This window comes from Melozone crissalis, unplaced genomic scaffold (assembly GCF_028551555.1).
Source record: "Melozone crissalis strain CALT ecotype California unplaced genomic scaffold, PUWL_Pcris_2 ptg000187l_1, whole genome shotgun sequence".
NCBI lineage: Eukaryota > Metazoa > Chordata > Aves > Passeriformes > Passerellidae > Melozone > Melozone crissalis.
Window position 1 is genome coordinate 238336 of NW_026535952.1, and position 19233 is coordinate 257568.

The 19233-nt window shown below is 72.7% G+C and overlaps 3 protein-coding genes across 3 annotated transcripts; 1 reads left to right on the forward strand and 2 right to left on the reverse strand.

The window, feature by feature from the left end:
* Nucleotides 1-1249: 1249 nt before the first annotated feature.
* On the forward strand, nucleotides 1250-8733 carry APBB1 (amyloid beta precursor protein binding family B member 1). The gene is given in 15 exon segments (XM_054293722.1): nucleotides 1250-1341; nucleotides 1402-1967; nucleotides 1970-2533; nucleotides 2991-3169; nucleotides 3801-3857; nucleotides 3933-4033; nucleotides 4378-4414; nucleotides 4980-5117; nucleotides 5637-5761; nucleotides 6436-6550; nucleotides 7019-7103; nucleotides 7612-7695; nucleotides 7810-7931; nucleotides 8301-8477; nucleotides 8554-8733. Coding segments are annotated over 15 exon segments (2610 nt in total). The 3' UTR covers nucleotides 8722-8733.
* Nucleotides 8734-9888: 1155 nt separating this feature from the next.
* Nucleotides 9889-14973, reverse strand: SMPD1 (sphingomyelin phosphodiesterase 1). The gene is made up of 7 exons (XM_054293723.1): nucleotides 14632-14973; nucleotides 13953-14336; nucleotides 12058-12836; nucleotides 11288-11459; nucleotides 11132-11208; nucleotides 10501-10646; nucleotides 9889-10352 (listed from the first exon to the last, which is right to left on the reverse strand). Exons 1-7 carry the CDS (start codon nucleotides 14971-14973, stop codon nucleotides 9937-9939), a joined length of 2316 nt encoding a protein of 771 aa, XP_054149698.1. The 3' UTR covers nucleotides 9889-9936.
* On the reverse strand, nucleotides 14955-18622 carry CCKBR (cholecystokinin B receptor). Its single transcript, XM_054293788.1, has 5 exons — nucleotides 18384-18622; nucleotides 17320-17571; nucleotides 16530-16785; nucleotides 16336-16463; nucleotides 14955-15697 (listed from the first exon to the last, which is right to left on the reverse strand). The coding sequence occupies exons 1-5, from the start codon at nucleotides 18538-18540 to the stop codon at nucleotides 15186-15188; spliced, it is 1305 nt and encodes a 434-aa protein (XP_054149763.1). The 5' UTR covers nucleotides 18541-18622; the 3' UTR covers nucleotides 14955-15185.
* Nucleotides 18623-19233: the final 611 nt, after the last annotated feature.

Below are 19233 nucleotides of genomic sequence, written 5' to 3' on the forward strand. Positions count from 1 at the left end.
TCCAGGGCAGGGATTGTCCCCCAGGGACAATTCCTCGAGGGCTGTGCCCAGTTCTGGCTCTGCAGGAGAGACCTGGAGGGGCTGGAGCGTGTCCAGGGCAGGGAATGGAGCTAGGAAGGGGCTGGAGAATCCCTGAGGGAGCTGGAAGGGGCTGCAGAATCCCTGAGGGAGCTGGAAGGGACTGCAGAATCCCTGAGAGAGCTGGAAGGGGCTGGAGAATCCCTGAGGGAGCTGGAAGGGGCTGCAGAATCCCTGAGGGAGCTGGAAGGGACTGCAGAATCCCTGAGGGAGCTGGAAGGGGCTGGAGAATCCCTGAGAGAGCTGGAAGGGGCTGGAGAATCCCTGAGGGAGCTGGAAGGGGCTGCAGAATCCCTGAGGGAGCTGGAAGGGACTGCAGAATCCCTGAGGAGCTGGAAGGGGCTGGAGAATCCCTGAGGAGCTGGAAGGGGCTGCAGAATCCCTGAGGGAGCTGGAAGGGGCTGCAGAATCCCTGAGGAGCTGGAAGGGGCTGAGGCTGGAGCAAAGGAGGCTCAGGGGCCCTTCCCAGGAAACAAGTGACAGGACAAGAGGAAACGGCCACAAGCCGTGCTTGGGGAAGTTCAGGTCGGACACCAGGAGGAATTTCTCCATGGAAAGGGCTCCCCATGCTGGAAGGGGCTGCCCAGGGAGGTCTGGAGTGCCCATCCCATGGCACGCAGGGCTCCGGGCTGGGGACAAGGTGGGGACCAGTCACAGGTGGGACTCAGCCTTGGAGGTCTCGTCAAACGGAGTGGCTGCGATCGTGTACGGGACCAGACCGGTCCCCACACCCCGTGTCGCCGTCACTGCTCCCGGCCGGACCCCCGGGCCCCGCGGCGCTGCCTCTCCGGGGCTGCGAAGAGCCGGGAGCCTCCCGGTGCAGCCGGGGTTTGGGGGCTCCGGGGGCACAGCAGCGCACGGAGTCCCGGTGCTGCCCCGGGCCCGTCCCGGTGCCGGTGCGGGGGCAGCGGGGTGGAAACCGGCGGTGCCGGTGCCTTGGGGGATCCGCTAGGGGTAACGGGGGCCTCAGCTGGGCTCAACGCGTCCGCGGCACCGGAACAGCGGGGCGGGCACGGGCAGTGTCGGGGTCACCGGCCTGGGAGTATCACCGGGGGAAAGGTCCCCCGTTCCGCCCAGGTCCCACTGCCCGCCGCCGGCAAGGCCTGGGGCTCCCGGTCCCGGCGGGTACTCGGGGGTCTCCGGTGGTGCGTGCCGGGCAGGGCCCGGGGAGATGCCGGTGGTCCCGGCCGGTGCCGGCGGTCCCGGAGGGTGCCGGTATCGGTACCGGAGGCGGCGCTGTCCCCCCGCCGGCCGGAAGCGGAAGTGACGCGAGCCCGAGCCCCCCACCCTCCCCCGCGACCCCCGGCAGCGGAGCCGCCGCAGGTACCGGCAGCGGGCACAGAACGGGGGAGGGAGCACGGGCGGCCCCGCTCGCTGGGCACGGGTGGGGCCGGGGGCCGGGCCCCGCGCACACCCCCGGGGCCGGGCCCGGGCAGCGGAGGGCGCCGCGGGTGCGGAGTCCCGGTGGGATCCCCCTGGCGGGGCCGCGGGGCGGATGAGGAGGGACCCCGGGCCGGGGCATGGCGGGGTCACCCCGGGGGCTGCGGGCGCGGAGGGGACGGCGGGGAGAGCCGGGGCCGGGCGGGATGCGGGGCCAAGGGGATGCCGGTGCCGGGGGTCCCGGGTTCCGGGATGCGGGCATGTGGATGCCGGTGCCCCGGGATGCGGGGATGTGGATGCCGGTGCCGGAGAAGGCTGCCTGGGCCGGGAGGGGGCTGCGGGGGGATGCCGAGTCCTTGGGAGGAGCCGGCGCCGCGGAGCGTCCGTGCCGGGGTCCCGGTGCTACCCGCGCTCCCCGCAGGCCCGATGGACGCGGAGGCGCCCCGGGGGCTGTAGGACCCCCCCGCCCGCCGTCCCCAGCACCGGCAGCCGCGGCCGGGCCGGGCCGGGCTCCCGCCGCGCCGGGGGTCCCGCCGCCCCCCGCGTCCCCGCGCCATGTCGGGGGCCCTGAGCAAGCGCAGCGACCTGGCCAACGACAACCGGTGCCCGGGGCTGAGCCTGGGGCTGCCCGCGGGCCCCGACCCCCGCACCGGCCCCGGCGGCGCCCCGGCCGAGGAGCTGCCCGGCGCCGGCTGGGCCAAGGCCGGCCAGGACCAGAACCGCAACGAGCTCGAGCCGGGCCCGGGGCCGGGGCGCTCCCCCGGGCCGCACGGGGACTCCCCCGGGGCGCTGGAGCCGGGGCTCCGGGCCCGCAATGCCCGCAACGCCGCCCGCGACCCGCGGGCCCTGCTGATCGGCGCCTCGGAGGAGGAGGATGAGGAGGAGGAGGAGGACGAGGAGGAGGAGGACGGGCCCGGGGCGTCCCCGCCGGCCCTGGGCGCGGAGCGGGGCCTGCGGGAGCCGCCGGGGCGCAGCGCCAGCCGCCTCTTCGGGGGGCCCGGCCCCGGCAGCGACGAGGACTCGAGCTGGGCCACGCTGAGCCAGGGCAGCCCCGGCAGCTCCCCCGACGAGCCAGGTGGGCACCGCCGGAGCCCCCGTGACCTGTGGCTGCCCCGCGGAGCCCCACGGTGAGCTCTCGCTGCCCCACAGCTGCCCCATGGAGGCTGCCCACACTCGCTGGCTGCCCCAGAGCCCGATGGCTGCCCCTGCTCCTTCCTGCCATGCCCCGTGCTCCTGTCAGCTCCACACCTGCCCTGGGCCCTGGCTGTGTGTGCCCACTGCTGCCCTCGCAGCCCCCCGGGTGCCATCCCTGGCTGTGTGCCCACAGGTGCCATCCCTGGCTGGGTGTGCCCACTGCTGCCCTCACAGCCCCCCGGGTGCCATTGCTGGTCCCCCAGCCCTGGGCACTGTCCTGTGTCCCCAGCCCACACTGGTCCATGCCGCCCTTTGTCCCCGTGTCCCTGTGGAGCCCCCGTGTCCCTGGCACGGGGGGCTGTGGGGGCCGGGCTGAGCCCTCTGCCCCTGCCCCACAGAGTCGCTGTGGCCGTGTGGTGCGGGGGCACACGGGGACCTGCCCCCCGGCTGGCTGCGGGTGCAGGACACCTCGGGCACCTACTACTGGCACGTGCCCACCGGGACCACCCAGTGGGAGCCCCCCGGCGCGCCCCATGAGACCCCTTCCGACGGCAGCACCCCCACCGAGGGGCCCACCGTGAGTGGGGACCGAGGGCTGGCCTTGGGCTGGGGGTGGCTCTAGGGCAGCCCCTGTGGGGCCATGGGGGTGGCTGTAGGGCACAGAGTGGCTCTAGGGCAGCCCCTGTGGGGCCAAGGGGGTGGCTCTAGGGCAGGCCATGTGGGGCCAAGGGGGTGGCTGTAGGGCAGGCCATGTGGGGCCAAGGGGGTGGCTGTAGGGCAGGCCATGTGGGGCCATGGGGGCGGCTGTAGGGCAGGCCATGTGGGGCCATGGGGGCGGCTGTAGGGCAGCCCCTGTGGGGCCATGGGGGTGGCTGTAGGGCACAGAGTGGCTCTAGGGGCAGCCCCTGTGGGGCCATGGGGGTGGCTGTAGGGCACAGGGTGGCTCTAGGGGCAGCCCCTGTGGGGCCATGGGGGTGGCTGTAGGGCACAGCGTGGCTCTAGGGGCAGCCCCTGTGGGGCCATGGGGGTGGCTGTAGGGCACAGGATGGCCAGGGGATGATGGTGGGGTGGTTATGGGGGGCTCAGGGCACCCCTGGTCTGGGTGTGGGTTGCTCTTGGGCTCCCACACTGTGCTGTGGGGTGACTGGGGGGAGCCGTGGGGCACTGGGGGGCTGCCCTACGCAGCACCCTGACCCAGCCCCCCGCAGCTCTCCTGGACGAGCTTTGCCCCAGCCGAGACCTTCAGTAATGGAGACTTGTGGAAGGTGAGAGGGGCTGGTGGATGGGAAAGGGTGGGGGGTCAGTGCCCCCCCAACCCCACAGAGCCCCCTTGCCCCTAGGACCCCACGGCTGAGGAGGAAGAGGAGGAGGAGGAAGAGGAAGACGAGGAGCCAGGAGTGTCAGACCTGGAGATGCTGTCACCAGGATCGCCCGGAGAGGGGTGCGCTGGGGGCACAGGGATGGGGGCACACGCGGGCAGGGCTGTGCCTGGGCCCTGTGGGGGTGTGGGACACTGGGTGACAGCGAGGGTGGGTGTGACATGGGGGCTGAGGGGGCAGGGACCCAGGTGTGGGGCAGGGAAATGGGGTCTCGGGGTGGATTGGGGGCTCCCAGGATCTCAGCGCAGGGGTTCGGGGGGGAAAGTCCGAGGTACTCAGGGTGCAGTGACCCAGGTATGGGATGTGGGGATCCCAGAGGGGGTCGGGCTCTCGGGGCAGGGTTTGGGGCGGAGAGGCCCCAGGGTGTCCGGGTGCAGTCGGTGACGCCCCCACCCTTCCCTTGCAGCATGGCCCTGGGCGAGGAGGATGTGCTGGACTCCAAGGTAGGGCCCCTCTGCTGACCCTGCCCGCCCGCAGGGCCCTTCCCCCGCTGCCTGCTGGGGGCTGGGACCCAGCGCTGCCCCGGGGGTGTCACCTGCAGGGGAGGGGCCTGGGCCACGCCCTGTGCGCCCCGCCCTGCCCCGGGCCGGTGCAGATGGGGCCGGGTCGCTGCTGCGGAGCTGAGGCTGCCCCGCACCGTGGCCTGCCCCCCTGCCCCCGGCCCCTCGGCATCCCTGCCCTGCACCGTGCCCTGCTCCCCTGCCCCCGGTCCCTCGGCATCCCTGCCCCGCACCGTGCCCCTGCCCCTGCCCCCGGCCCCTCGGCATCCCTGCCCCGCACCGTGGCCTGCCCCCCTGCCCCCGGCCCCTCGGCATCCCTGCCCTGCACCGTGCCCTGCTCCCCTGCCCCCGGCCCCTCGGCATCCCTGCCCCGCACCGTGCCCTGCTCCCCTGCCCCCGGCCCCTCGGCATCCCTGCCCTGCACCGTGGCCTGCCCCCCTGCCCCCGGTCCCTCGGCATCCCTGCCCCGTACACCCCCTGAGTGCTGAGTGCCGTTCCCGCTGCCCAGGGCCTCCCGGTGCGCTCCCTGGGCTGGGTGCAGCTGCGGGAGGAGGAGCTGGGGCCCGGCCGCAGCAGCAGTGCCGTCAGCGCCTGCATCCGGCAGCTCTCGGGGCCCCGCCAGGGCCCGCCCGGCGCCTGGGGGGAGGTGAGTGAGCCCCGAACCGCTGTGAGCCCCGACCCCCTGCATCCATCCCACACCCTCTGTGCTGCCCCCTGGGGGAGCTGAGTGACCCCCAGCCCCCCGTGTCCATCCCACACCCACCCCACTCCCTCTGTGCTGGTCCCCCGGCACCCGGGGGGAGGTGAGTGACCCCTGTGTCCATCCCACACCCTGTGCTGCCCCCCAGCATCTGGGGGAGGTGAATACCCCCCTGACCCTCCCTGTGTCCATCCTACTCCCTCTGTGCTGTTCTCCTGGGGGAGGTGAGTGACCCCTGTGCCCCCACACCCATCCCACACCCTGTGCTGCCCCCTGGCACCTGGGGGAGCAGAGCCCCCCCTGACCCTCTGTGCCCTTTGTACCCATCCCACACCCTGTGCTGCCCCCCTGGGGGAGGTGAACACCCCCCAGACCCCCTGTGCCCCCGTGTCTATCCCACTCCCTCTGTGCTGCCCCCCGTCCCCTGTGGGAGGTGCCCCCCTGACGGTGCCATGCCATGCCCAGGCGCGGGCGCTGCTGGTGCTGGAGGAGCGCACGCTCAAGCTGGTGGACCCGCAGGACCGGGCGCTGCTGCACGCACAGCCCGTGGGCGCCATCCGCGTCTGGGGCGTGGGGCGGCACGGCAGCAGGTGGGGCTGGCACGGGGGGCACCGTGTGTGTGCAGTGCTGGGGAGGGCACACTGTGTGTGTGTGTGCTGCACTGGGGCTGGGCACGGGAGGCACTGTGTGTGTGTGTGTGTGTGTGTGCAGCGCTGGGGAGGGCACACAGGGGGCTCTGGGGTCTGCGGGGTACCCAGGGCTGGGGATCCTGTGCACGTGGGGAGCAGGGATGGGGGGTCTGGGTGTGTGGGACCCCCACGGGGCCTGGAGGTCCCACACAGTGTGGGGTGGGGGCTCTGGAATGCCGTCTATGGGAGCATCAAGGTGTGGAGCATGGGGCTGGGGTCCCCACGTGGGTGAGGTGTGGGGCTGTGGGGGTCACACAGGGCTGGGAGGTCCCACGTGTCAATGGGGTCCCATGGGTTGGGCAGGGGGGCCATGGGGTCCCAACGCTGAGCCCCGCAGCAGAGAAGGGTGTGGGGCAGGATCAGATCTGCCCCTCGGGGCTGTGGGGTGGGTCCTGGGGCTGAAGGGGCCCCGTGCCCCCCAGCACCCCCTAACCCTGCTCTGTCCTGCTGTGCTGCCGGGGACACAGGGAGAGGTATGGCTGCAACCCGCCCCCAGACCCCCAGTGCCCCCGGTCCCGGCTCGGACTGAGTGGGGAGGGCACCGTGGTGATCCTGAGCGTTCCCCCCTCCCCCAGGGACTTTGCATACGTGGCCCGGGACCCCCTGACGCAGGTGCTGAAGTGCCACGTGTTCCGCTGCGAGGGGTCTGCCAGTGCCATCGCCGCCGGGCTGCACCGGGTCTGCGCTCAGGTGAGACCCCAGAGCCCCCCAGAGCCCCCCAGCACTGCCCCATGGCCTGCACCGGGTCTGCGCTCAGGTGAGACCCCAGAGCCCCCCAGAGCCCCCCAGCACTGCCCCGTGGCCTGCGCCAGGCCTGGGCTCAGGTGAGACACCCTCAGGAGCCCCCCAGGCCCAGGTAACCCACCCCAGATTCCCCTTCCTTGGTCGGCACCACATCTGTGCCCAGGTGAGACCCCCAGAACCCCGCCAGGACTTGTCCTAGCCTGCACATCTGCACTCAGGTGAGACCTCAGGCCCCTGCAGCCGGCCCCCAGGGGTGACCCCTGCCCACCCCAGTGTCCCACAGACCCGCCACAGGGCACCGGGGCCTGGGGTGCCCAGGGTGTGACAGCCAGCAGGGCTGGGGGTGCCCGTGTGTGACATCTGGGTCACCGTGCGGGTCCCTGGGGGTCACTGTGGTGTCACCTCTGTCCCCAGCTGACGGCGGAGCGGAGAAGTGCCCGGGCAGCAGGCAACGGCCTGGGGACAGAGCCCCCCCGGCTGGGGGAGCCCCCCCTGCAGGGTACGGGTCTGGGGGGCACTGGGAGAGAGCTGGGGGCTCTGGGGGGCACTGGGGGTATTGGGGGTACCCTGGGAGAGAGCTGGCGGCTCTCGGAGGCACTGGGGGGGCAGTGGGGGCACTGGGGGTTCCCTGGGAGAGAGCTGGGCGTAACTGGGAAGGGGGAGTCCTGCGAGGGGACAGGGCGAGTGCAGGGAGGGGCCCCGTGGGTCTGGAGGGTGCATTCCCTGGGGGAGGGTTGGGGGGTGTCTGACAATGTCCCCCCCACAGCAGGGCTCCCGGCCCCCAGGAGCAGGGCAGTGCATTGGGGGTGTGGGAGTTGTGGGGGTGCTCTGGGGGTCTCGGAGGGCTCTGGGGAGATGTGCCGTGGCCCCCCACACTGCAGTGCCCTGCATCCGAGAGCTCTTGGGGGGTGCTGGGTGAGCCCTGAGCCTTGGGGGGGTTCTGCAGGGATGCTGGGGCTCTGGGGTGTTTTGGGGGCTCAGGGGTGTCTGACAGCGCCTCCCCACAGTGGAGTTCCCAGCCCCCAAGAGTGAGGTGGTGCAGCGCTTCCCCGTGTGTTACCTGGGCTGCGTCCCCGTGGCCAAGCCAGTGGGTGAGTGGGGCCTCGAGGGAAGGGGGCAGTCTCGGGGGGCTCCTGTGGCCCACGCCCAGCGGCTGTGGGGCGAGGGCACCCCCAGGGCTGCCCTGAGCCTCCGTGTGCCCCCAGGCATGGATGTGATCAACGCGGCGCTGGAGGCGGCGCTGGCCCCGGCCTCGGGGGAGCCCCCTGCGCCCACCCCCGTGGTGGTCAGTGTGGCCCCCGCCACCCTCACCATTGCTCACCGCCAGGTGTGTGCCCCCTCGGAGCCCTGCCCTGGCACCCCCACCTCACCATCCCCATCACCAGGGGCATCCATCCCCACCTCGCACCGCCGCCCTGGCCTAGGGGGGCTGTGGTGACCCCGCTCACTCTGGGGAGATGTGTTGGCCCCCACCCTCACTGGTGACCCTGTCATGTGTCAGAGGGGCTGCAGAGACCCATCCTTGTACCAGGGATGGGTTGGGTACCACCATGGCCCCTTCCTCTGTGTCCCCATCCCACCCCGTCCCCAGGGTACCGCAGTGACCCTGTCCCCACCCTCCCTGGGTGACACCCCGTGTGCCCTGCTGGCCCTGTCCCCAGGCCCCCTCCCCACCGCGGTGTCCCCGTGTCCCCAGACAGAGGCGGTGCTGTGCGAGTGCCGCGTGCGCTTCCTGTCCTTCATGGGCGTGGGGCGCGACGTCCGCGCCTTCGCCTTCATCATGGCCAGCGCTCCCGGCACCTTCCGCTGCCACATGGTGTGGTGTGAGCCCAACGCCGCGGGGCTCAGCGAGGCGCTGCAGGCCGCCTGCGTGGTGAGTGCCGCCCCTGCATCCCCCCCGGGCCGCCCCCGGCCCCGGCTGACCGCGCTCCCTCACTCCCTGCCCGCAGCTCCGCTACCAGAAGTGCCTGGATGCGCGGCCCCAGGCCTCCAGCTCCTGCCTGCCCGCGCCCCCGGCCGACTCGGTGGCGCGGCGGGTGGGCTCCTCCGTGCGCCGGGGGGTGCAGACCCTCCTGGGGACCCTCAAACCGCGGCGGGGAGGGGCGCAGACCCCCTGAGCGGGCGAGGGCAGGGGGCAATGGCTGGCGAGGCGGCGTCGGGGGCAGGAGCGCGGACCCGACGCTCCGGGGCACGGAGTTACCCCGGGTGTCGGGTCGGGGGTCCTGCCCCCACCGCTGCCCCCACGGTGGGTCACGCAACCCCCAGGGTCCCCAATGCATGTGGCGTAACGAGGGTCTGTGTTGTACTAAATCATTAATTAATAAACCCATTCCACCAGCCCGGCTCGGCTCTGCACCTGGCCTCACACGGGGAGGAGCAGGGTGTTGTGTCTGGTTTGGGTCTTCTTAGGATGTCACAGGTGCAGAGGGGCACTGGGGTCCATCCACACCCTGTTAGGGGGGCAGTGGGAGCACTGGCTGATCCCAGTTGTGATCCCAGTGGGTGAGAATTAGCACAAGGAGGCGGGGTGGTGGGGCCCCAACATCCCTGATTTGGGTCTCCCTAAGTGGTAGCTGAGAACTGCAGTGAGGAGGATGAAGGACAGCGAGGTCCATCACACCTGTACTGGGGGTGATGGGAGCATGAGGACTACATGCTGATCCTGATCCCAGTTCTGGCCCTGGTGGAGAGGATTAGGAGGGGTGTGGTGTCCATTGTGCCTTTATTGTGTAACTGGTGGGACATGGGGACCACGTGCCAATCCCAGTGACCTCGTACCGATCCCGCTCCGCCTGTGACCTGTGCTGAATACAGCCCTGCTCCCTGTGTGACCGTGTCCCTGCCCTGCCTCCAGTGAGACCACTGCTGACCCTGATCCCGGTGTGACCATGTCCCAGGAGCTCCTGGTGTGACCACATCTCAAGAGCTCCTGGTGTCACCATGTGCTGGGAGCTCCCAGTGTGACCATGTCCCAGGGGCTCTTGGAGTGACCACATACCAGGAGCTCCTGGTGTCACCACATCCCAAGGGCTCCCGGTGTGACCATGTGCTGGGAGCTCCCGGTGTCACCACATCCCAGGAGCTCCTAGGGTCACCGCATCCCGAGAGCTCCTAGGGTCACCATGTCCCAGGGGCTCCCGGTGTCCCCGTGTCCCAGGGTTTCCCAGTGTCACCACGTCCCAGAGGCTCTGGGTGTCCCCACATCCCAGGGGTTCCCTGTGTCCCCACATCCCAGGGGTTCCCAGTCCCCATGTCCCAGGGGCTCTGGGTGTCCCTGTGTCCCAGGGGCTCCCGGTGTCCCCGTGTCCCAGCCCTGCACCCGCGGCCGAGGCTCAGCAGAGGCGCCGCTGCTGCCAGAGCCGCTGGATGTGCGGGAAGGGCAGCGCGGGGCGCAGGGGCCGGCAGAGCGCGGGGTCGGCGGCGCGGCCGGAGCGCAGGGCGCAGAGCAGGGCGGCCTTGCAGGGCGCGCCGCAGGGCTCGCGGGGCGGGTGCCCCTTGTGCAGGTGGAACCAGAAGCGCTGGAAGAGCGGCTCGTCGTCCTGCATTCGCCGCACCAGCCGGTCCCAGTCGGCCGGGAAGGCGGCGGGCAGCCCGTAGGCCTCGCGGGCGCCGTAGAGCCGCCGCCAGCGCGGGGCCGCGCCCGGGGGCGCCGCGTTGGCCTCCGTCAGGTTGAGGATGAAGGTCTCGTGGTCCAGCACCGCGTGGGAGCTCCCGGGGTAGGAGGCGGCCACCTCGTACACGCGGTACCCTGCAGGGAGAGGGACGGTCAGCGCCGGGGAGCGGGGGACACACGGCAGGGGCCACGCAGTGGGGGACACACGGCAGGGGAGACACAGTGGGGTACACATGGCGGGGGACACACAGTGGGGGACACATGGCGGGGGCTCGCGGCGCACCGGGGTTGAGGTTGATGTAGGTGGTGACACTCGGTGCGACGAAGGCGATGGACACGGGACGTGACAGCGTCTCCTCATCATAGAACAGCTCAAACTCGTCCAGGTGCGTGTGGCCGAAGAACTGCGCCGCGATGGTGCCCTCGAACCTGCCAGGGTGGGTGAGCAGGGGGCATCCCCAAACCCCCACCCTGGAACCCCAACCCTGGCCACCGGCATGTGGGATGGGGGTCCCGGATACACGGGGTGGGGGTCCAGGATACAGGGCTGGGGGTCCAGGATACAGGGGTGGGGGTCCAGGATACATGGGGTGAGGGTCCAGGACACAGGGGCTGGGGGTCTGGCACATGGGGCGGGCAGTCTGGTGCATGGGATGGCACACAGAGAGAGAGCCCGGGGTGTGGGGTGGTGCAGAGGTTCAGCATGTGGGGCAGGGGCCTGTTGTGTAGGGCAGCGGGACCACTGCGGGATGGGAGTTCAGGGTGTGGAGCCAGGCTCTGGCGTGTGGGGTGGGAGGTCTGGTGTGGGGGTCAAGGGCACATGGACAGGGGTCCAGCACGTGGGGATGGAGGCCAGGGCATGGAATGGGGGTCTGGCACAGGGTCAGGGGTCTGGGCAGGGGTCAGGCACCGACCTGCTGACGATGCGGTAGTAGTTCCAGCTCCAGCTGCGCAGACAGTGGGCTGGGGGGATGTGCCCAATGATGTGCACCTGTGGGCAGGGAGCCAGGGCTGGGGGTTTGCCCAGGGCCCACCGAGACCCCCCATGTCCCCCCAGAACCCCCCCACACCTTCTCCCCATCACGCTCAGCATCTGCCAGGACCCCCATGAGCCACTGGAGCTGCCCTGCGGGGTCAGTGGCGTTGATGAGAAGCCAGAAGTTGGCCTGGGAGCAGAAGTTCATGTTGAGGGAGACGACGCGCAGCCCAGGCCAGACCCCTGCCGTGTAGAACCCGCCAGCCCTGTGCGGAAAAGGGGGGTCAGTGCTGAGTCCCCTGAGCCACAGACCCTGCAGCCATCCCACGGACCCCCAGCTCTGCCACCTGCACTGCCCACCCCCCTACAGCCCCCAGCCTGGAGCCCCCATTACCCCACAGCCCTCTCTGTACCCCAGCCAGCCATGACCCCCTCCCTGCACCTCTCCCCCCATGAAGCTGAGACATCTGCACGCAGCCCCAGCTGTCCTGGTACCCCCACTGCCCCCCGGCACGGACACCACGCCGTGTCCTGCTAGTCCTGAGCCCCCAGGTGCCCAGAGTCCCTGCTCCGAGCCCCCAGCCTGTGCAACTGCAGCTCCCACCACACCTGACAGCCCGGAGTCCCCAGTCTGGAGCCTCCCTGCGCTGTGTCCCCTGATCCTGGTACCCAAACGCCACAGCCCCATGCCCCCAGTAGCCCAGAACCCCCCTGCCCTGTGTCTGGAGCCTCCCAGTAGCCCAGAACCCCCGCCCGTGCCCTCCCACCCTCCGAGGCACAAACCCCCCATCCCCGGGCAGAGGGGTCCCCATGCCCATCCCCGTCCCCGGGCAGAGGGGTCCCCCATGCCCATCCCGTGCCCACCGCAGGGTGCGCAGGGCGGCGGGGGGGAGCCAGGGCTGCCAGGCCTCGGCCATGGCATCGTAGAGCCAGGCCGCGGAGCGGTTGCCGCGCACGTAGGGCGGCGGGAAGGCGTTCACCGGCGTGGCCTCGTGGTTGCCCACGGCGGGGAAGACGCGCAGCGGGCCGAGGCGGGCGCGCAGCAGCGCCGTCACCGTGCGCAGCGCCCGCAGCTGGTCCCCGCGGCTCTGCTGCCACACGTCGTGCGCCGGGATGTCCCCGGTCCAGTAGGCCGCCGCGAAGCCGCCGGTGCCGTCGCCGGTGCCGTTGGGCAGCCGGGCCAGCAGCGCGTCGATGGTGTGCAGGGGAAGGTCGCACTTGCCGTAGGTGCCCCAGAAGCCCGCGGCCCCCGGGCCCCGGGCGGGCGCCCCGCGGCAGCACAGCGGGTCGGGGCAGGCGGCGGCGCTGCCCGGCACGTACTGCCGGTCCCAGTGCAGGTCCGTGAGGAACAGGATGCGGGCCGTGGGCGCTCCGGGCGGCGGCGGCGCCGGGGGCCGCACGGGCGGTTTGGGCGCGGCGGGCAGCGACAGGTTCCAGTCGCCCAGGATGTCCCAGTGGCCGCAGCGGGGGCCCAGCAGGAGCCCGCAGGCCTCGGGCGGGCGCAGCACGGAGCGGGCCCAGGCGGCCACCACGTCGCCCTGGAAGAGCTGCACGGCCTGGCGGCACACGGGCGGCCGCGCCAGCCGCAGCTCCTGGCACAGCCGCGACGCCACGCGCCCCACGCGGGCCACGTTGGGCTCCAGCTGCGGGGAAAGGACACCGGCATGGACACGGCACCCCTGGGATGGGCATGGCACCCCCGGGAGCGGCACGGCACCCCTGGGATGGACATGGCACCCCTGGGATGGGCACGGCACCCCTGGATGGGCACGGCACCCCCGGGATGGACACGGCACCCCTGGGCAGGGCACGGCACCCCTGGGCAGGGCATGGCACCCCTGGATGGGCACGGCACCCCCGGGATGGACACGGCACCCCTGGGATGGGCACGGCACCCCCGGGAGGGGCACGGCACCCCTGGGATGGACACCGCACCCTGGGATAGACATGGCACCCCCGGGAGGGGCACGGCACTGCCGGGAGAGGCACTGCAAAGCCAGGATGGACACGGCACCCCTGGGATGGGCACGGCACCGTCGGGAGGGGCACGGCACCCCAGCTGCCATCACCGTGCAGCCCCCAGCAGCTCCGCGGGATGGCCCCTGGTTCTGTCACTGTCCCACACCCCCCGGCCACCCCGGCCCACCCAGCTGGATATCCCGAGGCCAGAAGGGACCCACAGGGTCCCCCAGCCCCTCTGGTCCCCAGCCCGGTGCCCTGCTGCCTCCGTTCCCGTCCCCGCCCCAGCCTGTTCCTGTCCCGGTTCCTGTTCCTGTCACGGTTCAGGTTCCTGGCCCGGTTCAGGTTCCTGGCCCGGTTCCTGTTCCTGTCCCGGTTCCTGTTCCTGCCCCAGCCCGTCCCCGTTCCCCCGAGCGGAGCCGCTGGCATGTCCCCGCCCGTCCCCGCTGCTCTTCCAGCCGTCCCAGCCCGTCACTCGGCCGTCCCCGCCCGTCCCTGTCCCCATTCCCAGCCGGTCCCGTGTGTGTCACAAGCCCCGACCTGTCCCGGCCTGTCCCGGCCCCGGCCCGTCACGAGGGACTGGCCCGGCCTCTCCCTGTTCTGTCCCTGTCCCGTCTCGCCCTGTCCCCGCTGTCCTGTCCCTCTGCCCTCGTTCCTGTCGCCCCCGCTCTTCCGGTCCTGGTGTCCCGGTGCCCACCTATCCCCGTGCCTAGCCCGGTGTCCCCCCGGTGTTCCCCGGTGTCCCCACGGTGTTCCCCGGCGCCCCCGTGTCCCGGCACTCCCCGACGCCCCGTGCCCACCTGCAGCGCCAGGTCCAGCGCCCCGAAGAGCACCCGGCAGGCCGGGCACGACACGTTCCGCCAGCCCCAGCGCGGCGCCGCCGCCGCCAGCTGCTCCCCGGGGCCGGGCGGCGACCCCGCCGACACCGGCAGCGCCAGCAGGGCCAGTGCCAGTGCCAGGGCCAGCGGTGGCAGCGCTGGGCGCGGTGTCAGCTGTGGCGGCGGGGGCCCCGGTGGGCACGGTGTCAGCCTTGGCCGCGGGGCCAGCGGGGCCCGAGCCCCGGCCGCCATGGCCGAGGGAGGGGCGGGGCCGGCTAGGGGGCGGGGCCGAGCCACGCCGTTTATGGCTGAGGGGGCGTGGCAAGGACGCATAGGTTGGGGCAGGGCCCGCCCCCGGCGCCATGGCTGAAAACGGCGGGGGCGTGGCCGTCAGGGGGCGTGGCCATCCGGGGCGGGGACCGTATGCAAATGAGGACGCCGGGTACGTAAGGCGCGCGGGGCACGGTGGGAGATGGAGTCCTGGGGCTGGCCGTGCTCCTCGGGGTCTCGCTACCCTGGGGTCCCCTCCCCTGTGTACGGTCACCCGCCCCGCTCCGGGGCAGCACTGGGTGCACCGGGCCCGGGGGTCCCATCCCCAGCTGCCGCCGGGCTCAGCAGTTCCCGCAGCGGAGGGTCCCAGCCCGCAGCCCCCGAGCCTCGCCTGGTGCCCGACCCCCCCGTCCCGCCCGGTTGTGCCCCGCGGAGGCTCCGTGCCGGCGGGCAGGAGCGCTGGGAGCAGCGGCGCAGCTGGGCTCGGGGTCCGTTTATTGCGGCCGTAGCCGGGGAGCAGCGCGGGGAGACGCTGGGCTGGGCTGGGCTGGGCTGGGTGCCCTCCCTGGGCCTCCCCCTGCCCGCCCCCGGGGCTCCTCCCGCCGCCCTTCGCTCCCACCCCGCCGGGGCTCGGGGCCGCCGGGATGGAGCCGGGGATGCCGGGCAAGCGTGTCCCAGGAGGGCGGGTGGGCGGCTGGGGGTGCACCGGGGGGCACGGCAGGGCAGGGTTCATGCTCGGGGGGTCCTGCTGGGGGTATCCCGCTCGGGGGGGCAGGCACTGGTGTCGGGGGCCTAAGGGGGGCTAGCTCGGGGGTCCCAGGCTGCTGAGGATGGGTAGCTGAGCTTGGCGAGAGAGGGGTTGGCAGTGGGGCTCGTGGGGGTCCCGCTCGCGGGGGCCCAGGCACCGGCGTCGGGGGGCTTGGGGGTTCCGGCTCGGGGGGCGGCTCAGGGCGGCCCCAGGCTGCTGACGGTGGTGTAGCTGAACTTGGAGAGCGAGGCGCTGGCCACGGGCGGCTCGTCCTCGGGCGGGCGGCGGGGGCAGGCGCGGCGGCAGCCCCAGCCCGCGCAGGTGGCCCCGAAGGCCTTTCGGAAGCGGCGGTTCATGAAGCAGTAGATGAGCGGGTTGGCGCAGGCCGAGGTGTATGAGAGCAGGTGGATGAAGGCGATGGGCGTGCCCGAGAGCGCCCGCTGCGCCGCCCGCGGGGAGAAGGCGCGCCAGGTGTTGGCGGCGAAGATGGGCAGCCAGCAGAGGAAGAACATGGCCACGATGACCACCAGCATGCGGATCACCCGCCGCTTGGCCGCCAGCTGCGCCCCCGAGCTGTTGATGCGGGCCCGGTCCTGCTGCGCCCCCAGCGCCCGCAGCTCCAGCGCCGCGCCCGGCCGGGACAGCTGCAGGTAGCAGCCGTCACCCTCGTCGCAGCTGGGTGCGGGGTCCGCCCCGGAGCCGCGCTGGGCTGTGGAGCGAGGAGGCTTGGTCACAGCCCTGCAGGGACATGCTGCACCCCGACACCGCGGGGGCGTCCTCCGGGAGCAGGGGACACGGAAATGGCCATGGGGACACGGGGACATGGAAATGACCATGGCACCATGGGGACACCCTGCACCCTGACACCGCAGGAGCGTCCTCCAGGAGCAGGGGACACGGAAATGGCCATGGGGACACGGGGACATGGAAATGGCCGTGGAGACACGGGGACACGGAAATGGGCATGGCACTGCAGGGACATGCTGCACCCCGACACCGCGGGGGCGTCCTCCGGGAGCAGGGGACACGGGGACACGGAAATGGCCATGGGGACATGGGGACATGGAAATGGCCATTGCACCATGGGGACACCCTGCACCCTGACACCGCAGGAGCATTCTCCAGGAGCAGGGCACATGGAAATGGCCATGGGGACACGGGGACACGCTGCACCCCGAGGCTGCCAGGAGGTCCCCGGGAAATGGGGATGTCCCTGAGGAGCGCACCACTGGGGGAGCAGGGCTGAGGGCTCAGCCCTGCCTGCCTCTGCTGCTGGCGTGGGCACTCTGCCCACACAGGAGCCACGCCAGGCGTCACCCGTAGTGTCACCCCCGCCCCACCCCTCACCTGCCACGTCCCTCTTGACGTCCAGCTCGAAGCGGATGCCCCGGTAGAGCTCGCGGGAGATGAGCCCGTACGCCACCGTCATCACCACGCCCGGGATGAAGAAGAGCACGAGGAGCAGCAGCACGTACCTGGGACGGGCGGCCCCGGTCAGCGGGCGTCCCCCCGGGCCCGCGCCCCCCGGTGCCCGGACTCACCAGAGCTGGCGGACGCGCTCGCTGGGCCAGTGGTGCGTGCACTGCGCGGGCGGCGGGCGCGGCGCGGCGGGCCGGGTGCTGCTGTACACGGCGTAGGGCAGCATCAGCAGCGCCGCCAGCGCCCAGGTGCCCGCGATGACGCGGCACGCGTGGGACCGCGTCTGCCAGGCGCGGGACTGCAGCGGGTTGCAGATGGCACTGTAGCGCTCGATGGCGATGGCCACCAGGCTGAAGGTGGACACGGCCACCGAGACCCCTGCGGGCAGCGCGGCGTGTCGGCGGGCGCGGCGTGACCCTGCGGGCCCCCGGCTCCTGCCGAGCCCCCGGTGCCGGGCTCCGTGCGCCCGGGGCCGGGCATAACCCCCAGGGATCCGCGGAGAGGGACGAGCCCCCTCCCTGCGCCCCCGGTACCGGCGAGGCGGGGATGAGGCCCCCCCGTGTGCCCCACCCCACCCGTGAGAGGTGAGAAGCCCCCACTGTGTCCCACCCCACCCATGACAGGGGACAAGCCCCGGTGTGTCCCACCCATGAGAGGGAACAAACCCGGTGTGCCCCACCCATGAGAGGTGACAAGCCCCACTGTGTCCCACCCAGCAGAGGGGACAAGCCCGGTGTGCCCCACCCATGGGAGGGGACAAGCCCCGCATGTCCCACCCAGGAGAAGGGACAAGCCCCCACTGTGTCCTACCCAGGAGAGGGGACAAACCCCGCATGTCCCACCCACGGGAGGTGACAAGCCCCACTGTGCCCCACCCATGGGAGGTGACAAGCCCCCCGTGTCCCCCCCTACCCATGAGGTAGGCCACGAGCTTGCAGACGACGTCGCCGAAGATGAAGGCGCCCATGAGGCCGGGCAGCAGGGTGAAGGGCATGCAGCACAGCGCCAGCAGCAGGTCGCTCAGGGCCAGGGACAGCAGGAAGCAGTTGGTGACCGTGCGCAGCCGCCGGTTCAGCGCCAGCACGGCCACCACCAGCGCGTTGCCCCCGACGCTCAGCACGAAGATCAGCACGTAGAGCACCACGCGCACCGCCACGTCCAGATCTGCGGGCACGGCGCTGCGCTGGCACCCAGGTGGCACCCAGGGGCACCCAGGTGGCACCCTAGAGGCACTGTGAAAGCACTCCCAGGCCACCACCGAGACACCCCCATGGCACCCCGAGGGCAGCCCAGACACGCTGTGAGGACACCCCAAAGGCGCCCCAGCGCAGGCCCGGGCACCGGGACCCCGGGGCTCCGGCGCGGGCTCGGTGCACACCCACCAGATGAGAGCATCGTTTCCCCGCGTGTGGCGGGATTCGGGGTGAGCCCCCCCCTCCTCGGCTCAGTTCCCCGAGGGTGAGGGACCCCCATGCAGGTGGGTGCCCCATCCCGCCCACCCTCCGCCTCGGTGCCGGGCGCGGGGACCGGGCACGTCCTGCCCGGAGCGCGGAGTGGCACCGAGCAGGGGTGGGCTGGGGCGGTCCCAGCCGAGGGTCCGCGGGAGTCCCGGCCGGGCAGCGGGGCAGGGGCGCGGGGCGGGCGCTGCCGTGTCCGTGGCGTCCCTGTCCGAGTCCCCTCCGCCCTCCCGCTGCCGCCGGCACAGCCCGGCGCGCTCCCCCGGCAGCGCCGGGATCCGCAGCGGAGCCGCGGGCAGCGCCGGGGCCACCGAGCCCGCGGGGTGCCCGCTGAGGAGGGGCACGGCGGGCACGGGGCGGCTCCGCTCGGGCACCGGGGGAACCGGAGCACAGGGCAGTGAGCACCGGGGCAGCACGGCGGGACGGAGCGGGACGGTACCGGCGGGCGGTGGGCGCAGGGCCGGGCGCGAACGGGGGTGGGGGTCCCTTCCCGCTCCTTCCCCCCCGCCCCGCTCTCACCTCTGGGCGCCGGGGGCCCGCGGAGGCCCCTGCGGAGGAGGTCGCAGACCGAGCCGTTGGTCCCGTTGCCGGTGCCGGTGCCGGGTCCGTTCCCGGTGCCGTTCCCGGAGCGGCAGAGCATCTCCTGCAGCGACTCGTTGAGGGGCCGGGGGTCCATGGCGGGGCCCCCCCGCCTGCCCCCGCCCCTCCTCCGGCAGGAGGCACCGGGAAGGAGCGGGCACCGGGAGGCTCCGGCGGGGACGAGGCTCCGATCCGCTCCGAGCCGCCGCTGGATAAGCGGGGGCGGCGCCCGGCGCGGGGCGGGCCGGGGGCGGGGGGCGGCGGCGGCGGCGGGGGGAGCCCGGGGGGTGCCGGGGGCGCGGGGGAGGCGGGATCGGGGGGAGCCCGGGGCGGGGGGGACGGGCGGGGCCGTGGAGAGCGCCGGGAGCGGGGCTCGGGGGCTACCGGGCTGCAGCCCAGTCCCGGGCGGCTCGCAGGGAGCGCTCCCGAGGCACCGGGCGGCGGCCGCCACGGCGGGTCGGTCACCGCTCCCCCCGGCTGCCCCGGGACGGGCGGCGGGGCCGGGGATCCCGAGCTGCTCACGGCCCCGAGACTCCGTGACCCTGACCCGGCCCCGTCCCCATCCCGGCTCCTTCCTCTCCCGGTCCCGGTCCTGCAGCAGCAGCTGCCGGTGTCACCCACACCAGCGGTCGCTGCTGCGTCCCCCTCCGGTCACCCCTCAGTCCCGCGGCACCCCCGCCCCTCGTGGGACCCCCTGAGCCCCGGGGACATCCTGTGCCCCTGCGGATCTCTGTGCCCTGCCGGGACCGTACATGGCACCGGGGCCTCGTGTCCCGATCTGCCTCCGTGC

Bases quoted from the DNA above. Each gene is read 5' to 3' on its own strand.
- SMPD1 (XM_054293723.1), bottom strand. From the start codon at position 14,973: ATGAACCCTGCCCTGCCGTGCCCCCCGGTGCACCCCCAGCCGCCCACC. The intron at 12,837-13,952 runs GTGGGCACGGGG...CTTTCCCCGCAG, and splicing joins CGCTGGACCTGGCGCTGCAG to CTGGAGCCCAACGTGGCCCG. The intron at 11,460-12,057 runs GTGGGCACGGGA...TTTTCCGCACAG, and splicing joins GCCGCCCTGCGCACCCTGCG to GGCTGGCGGGTTCTACACGG.
- CCKBR (XM_054293788.1), bottom strand. From the start codon at position 18,540: ATGGACCCCCGGCCCCTCAACGAGTCGCTGCAGGAGATGCTCTGCCGC. The intron at 16,786-17,319 runs GTAGGGGGGGAC...CGCTGCCCGCAG, and splicing joins GCTCGTGGCCTACCTCATGG to GGGTCTCGGTGGCCGTGTCC. The intron at 16,464-16,529 runs GTGAGTCCGGGC...CGCCCGTCCCAG, and splicing joins GAGCGCGTCCGCCAGCTCTG to GTACGTGCTGCTGCTCCTCG.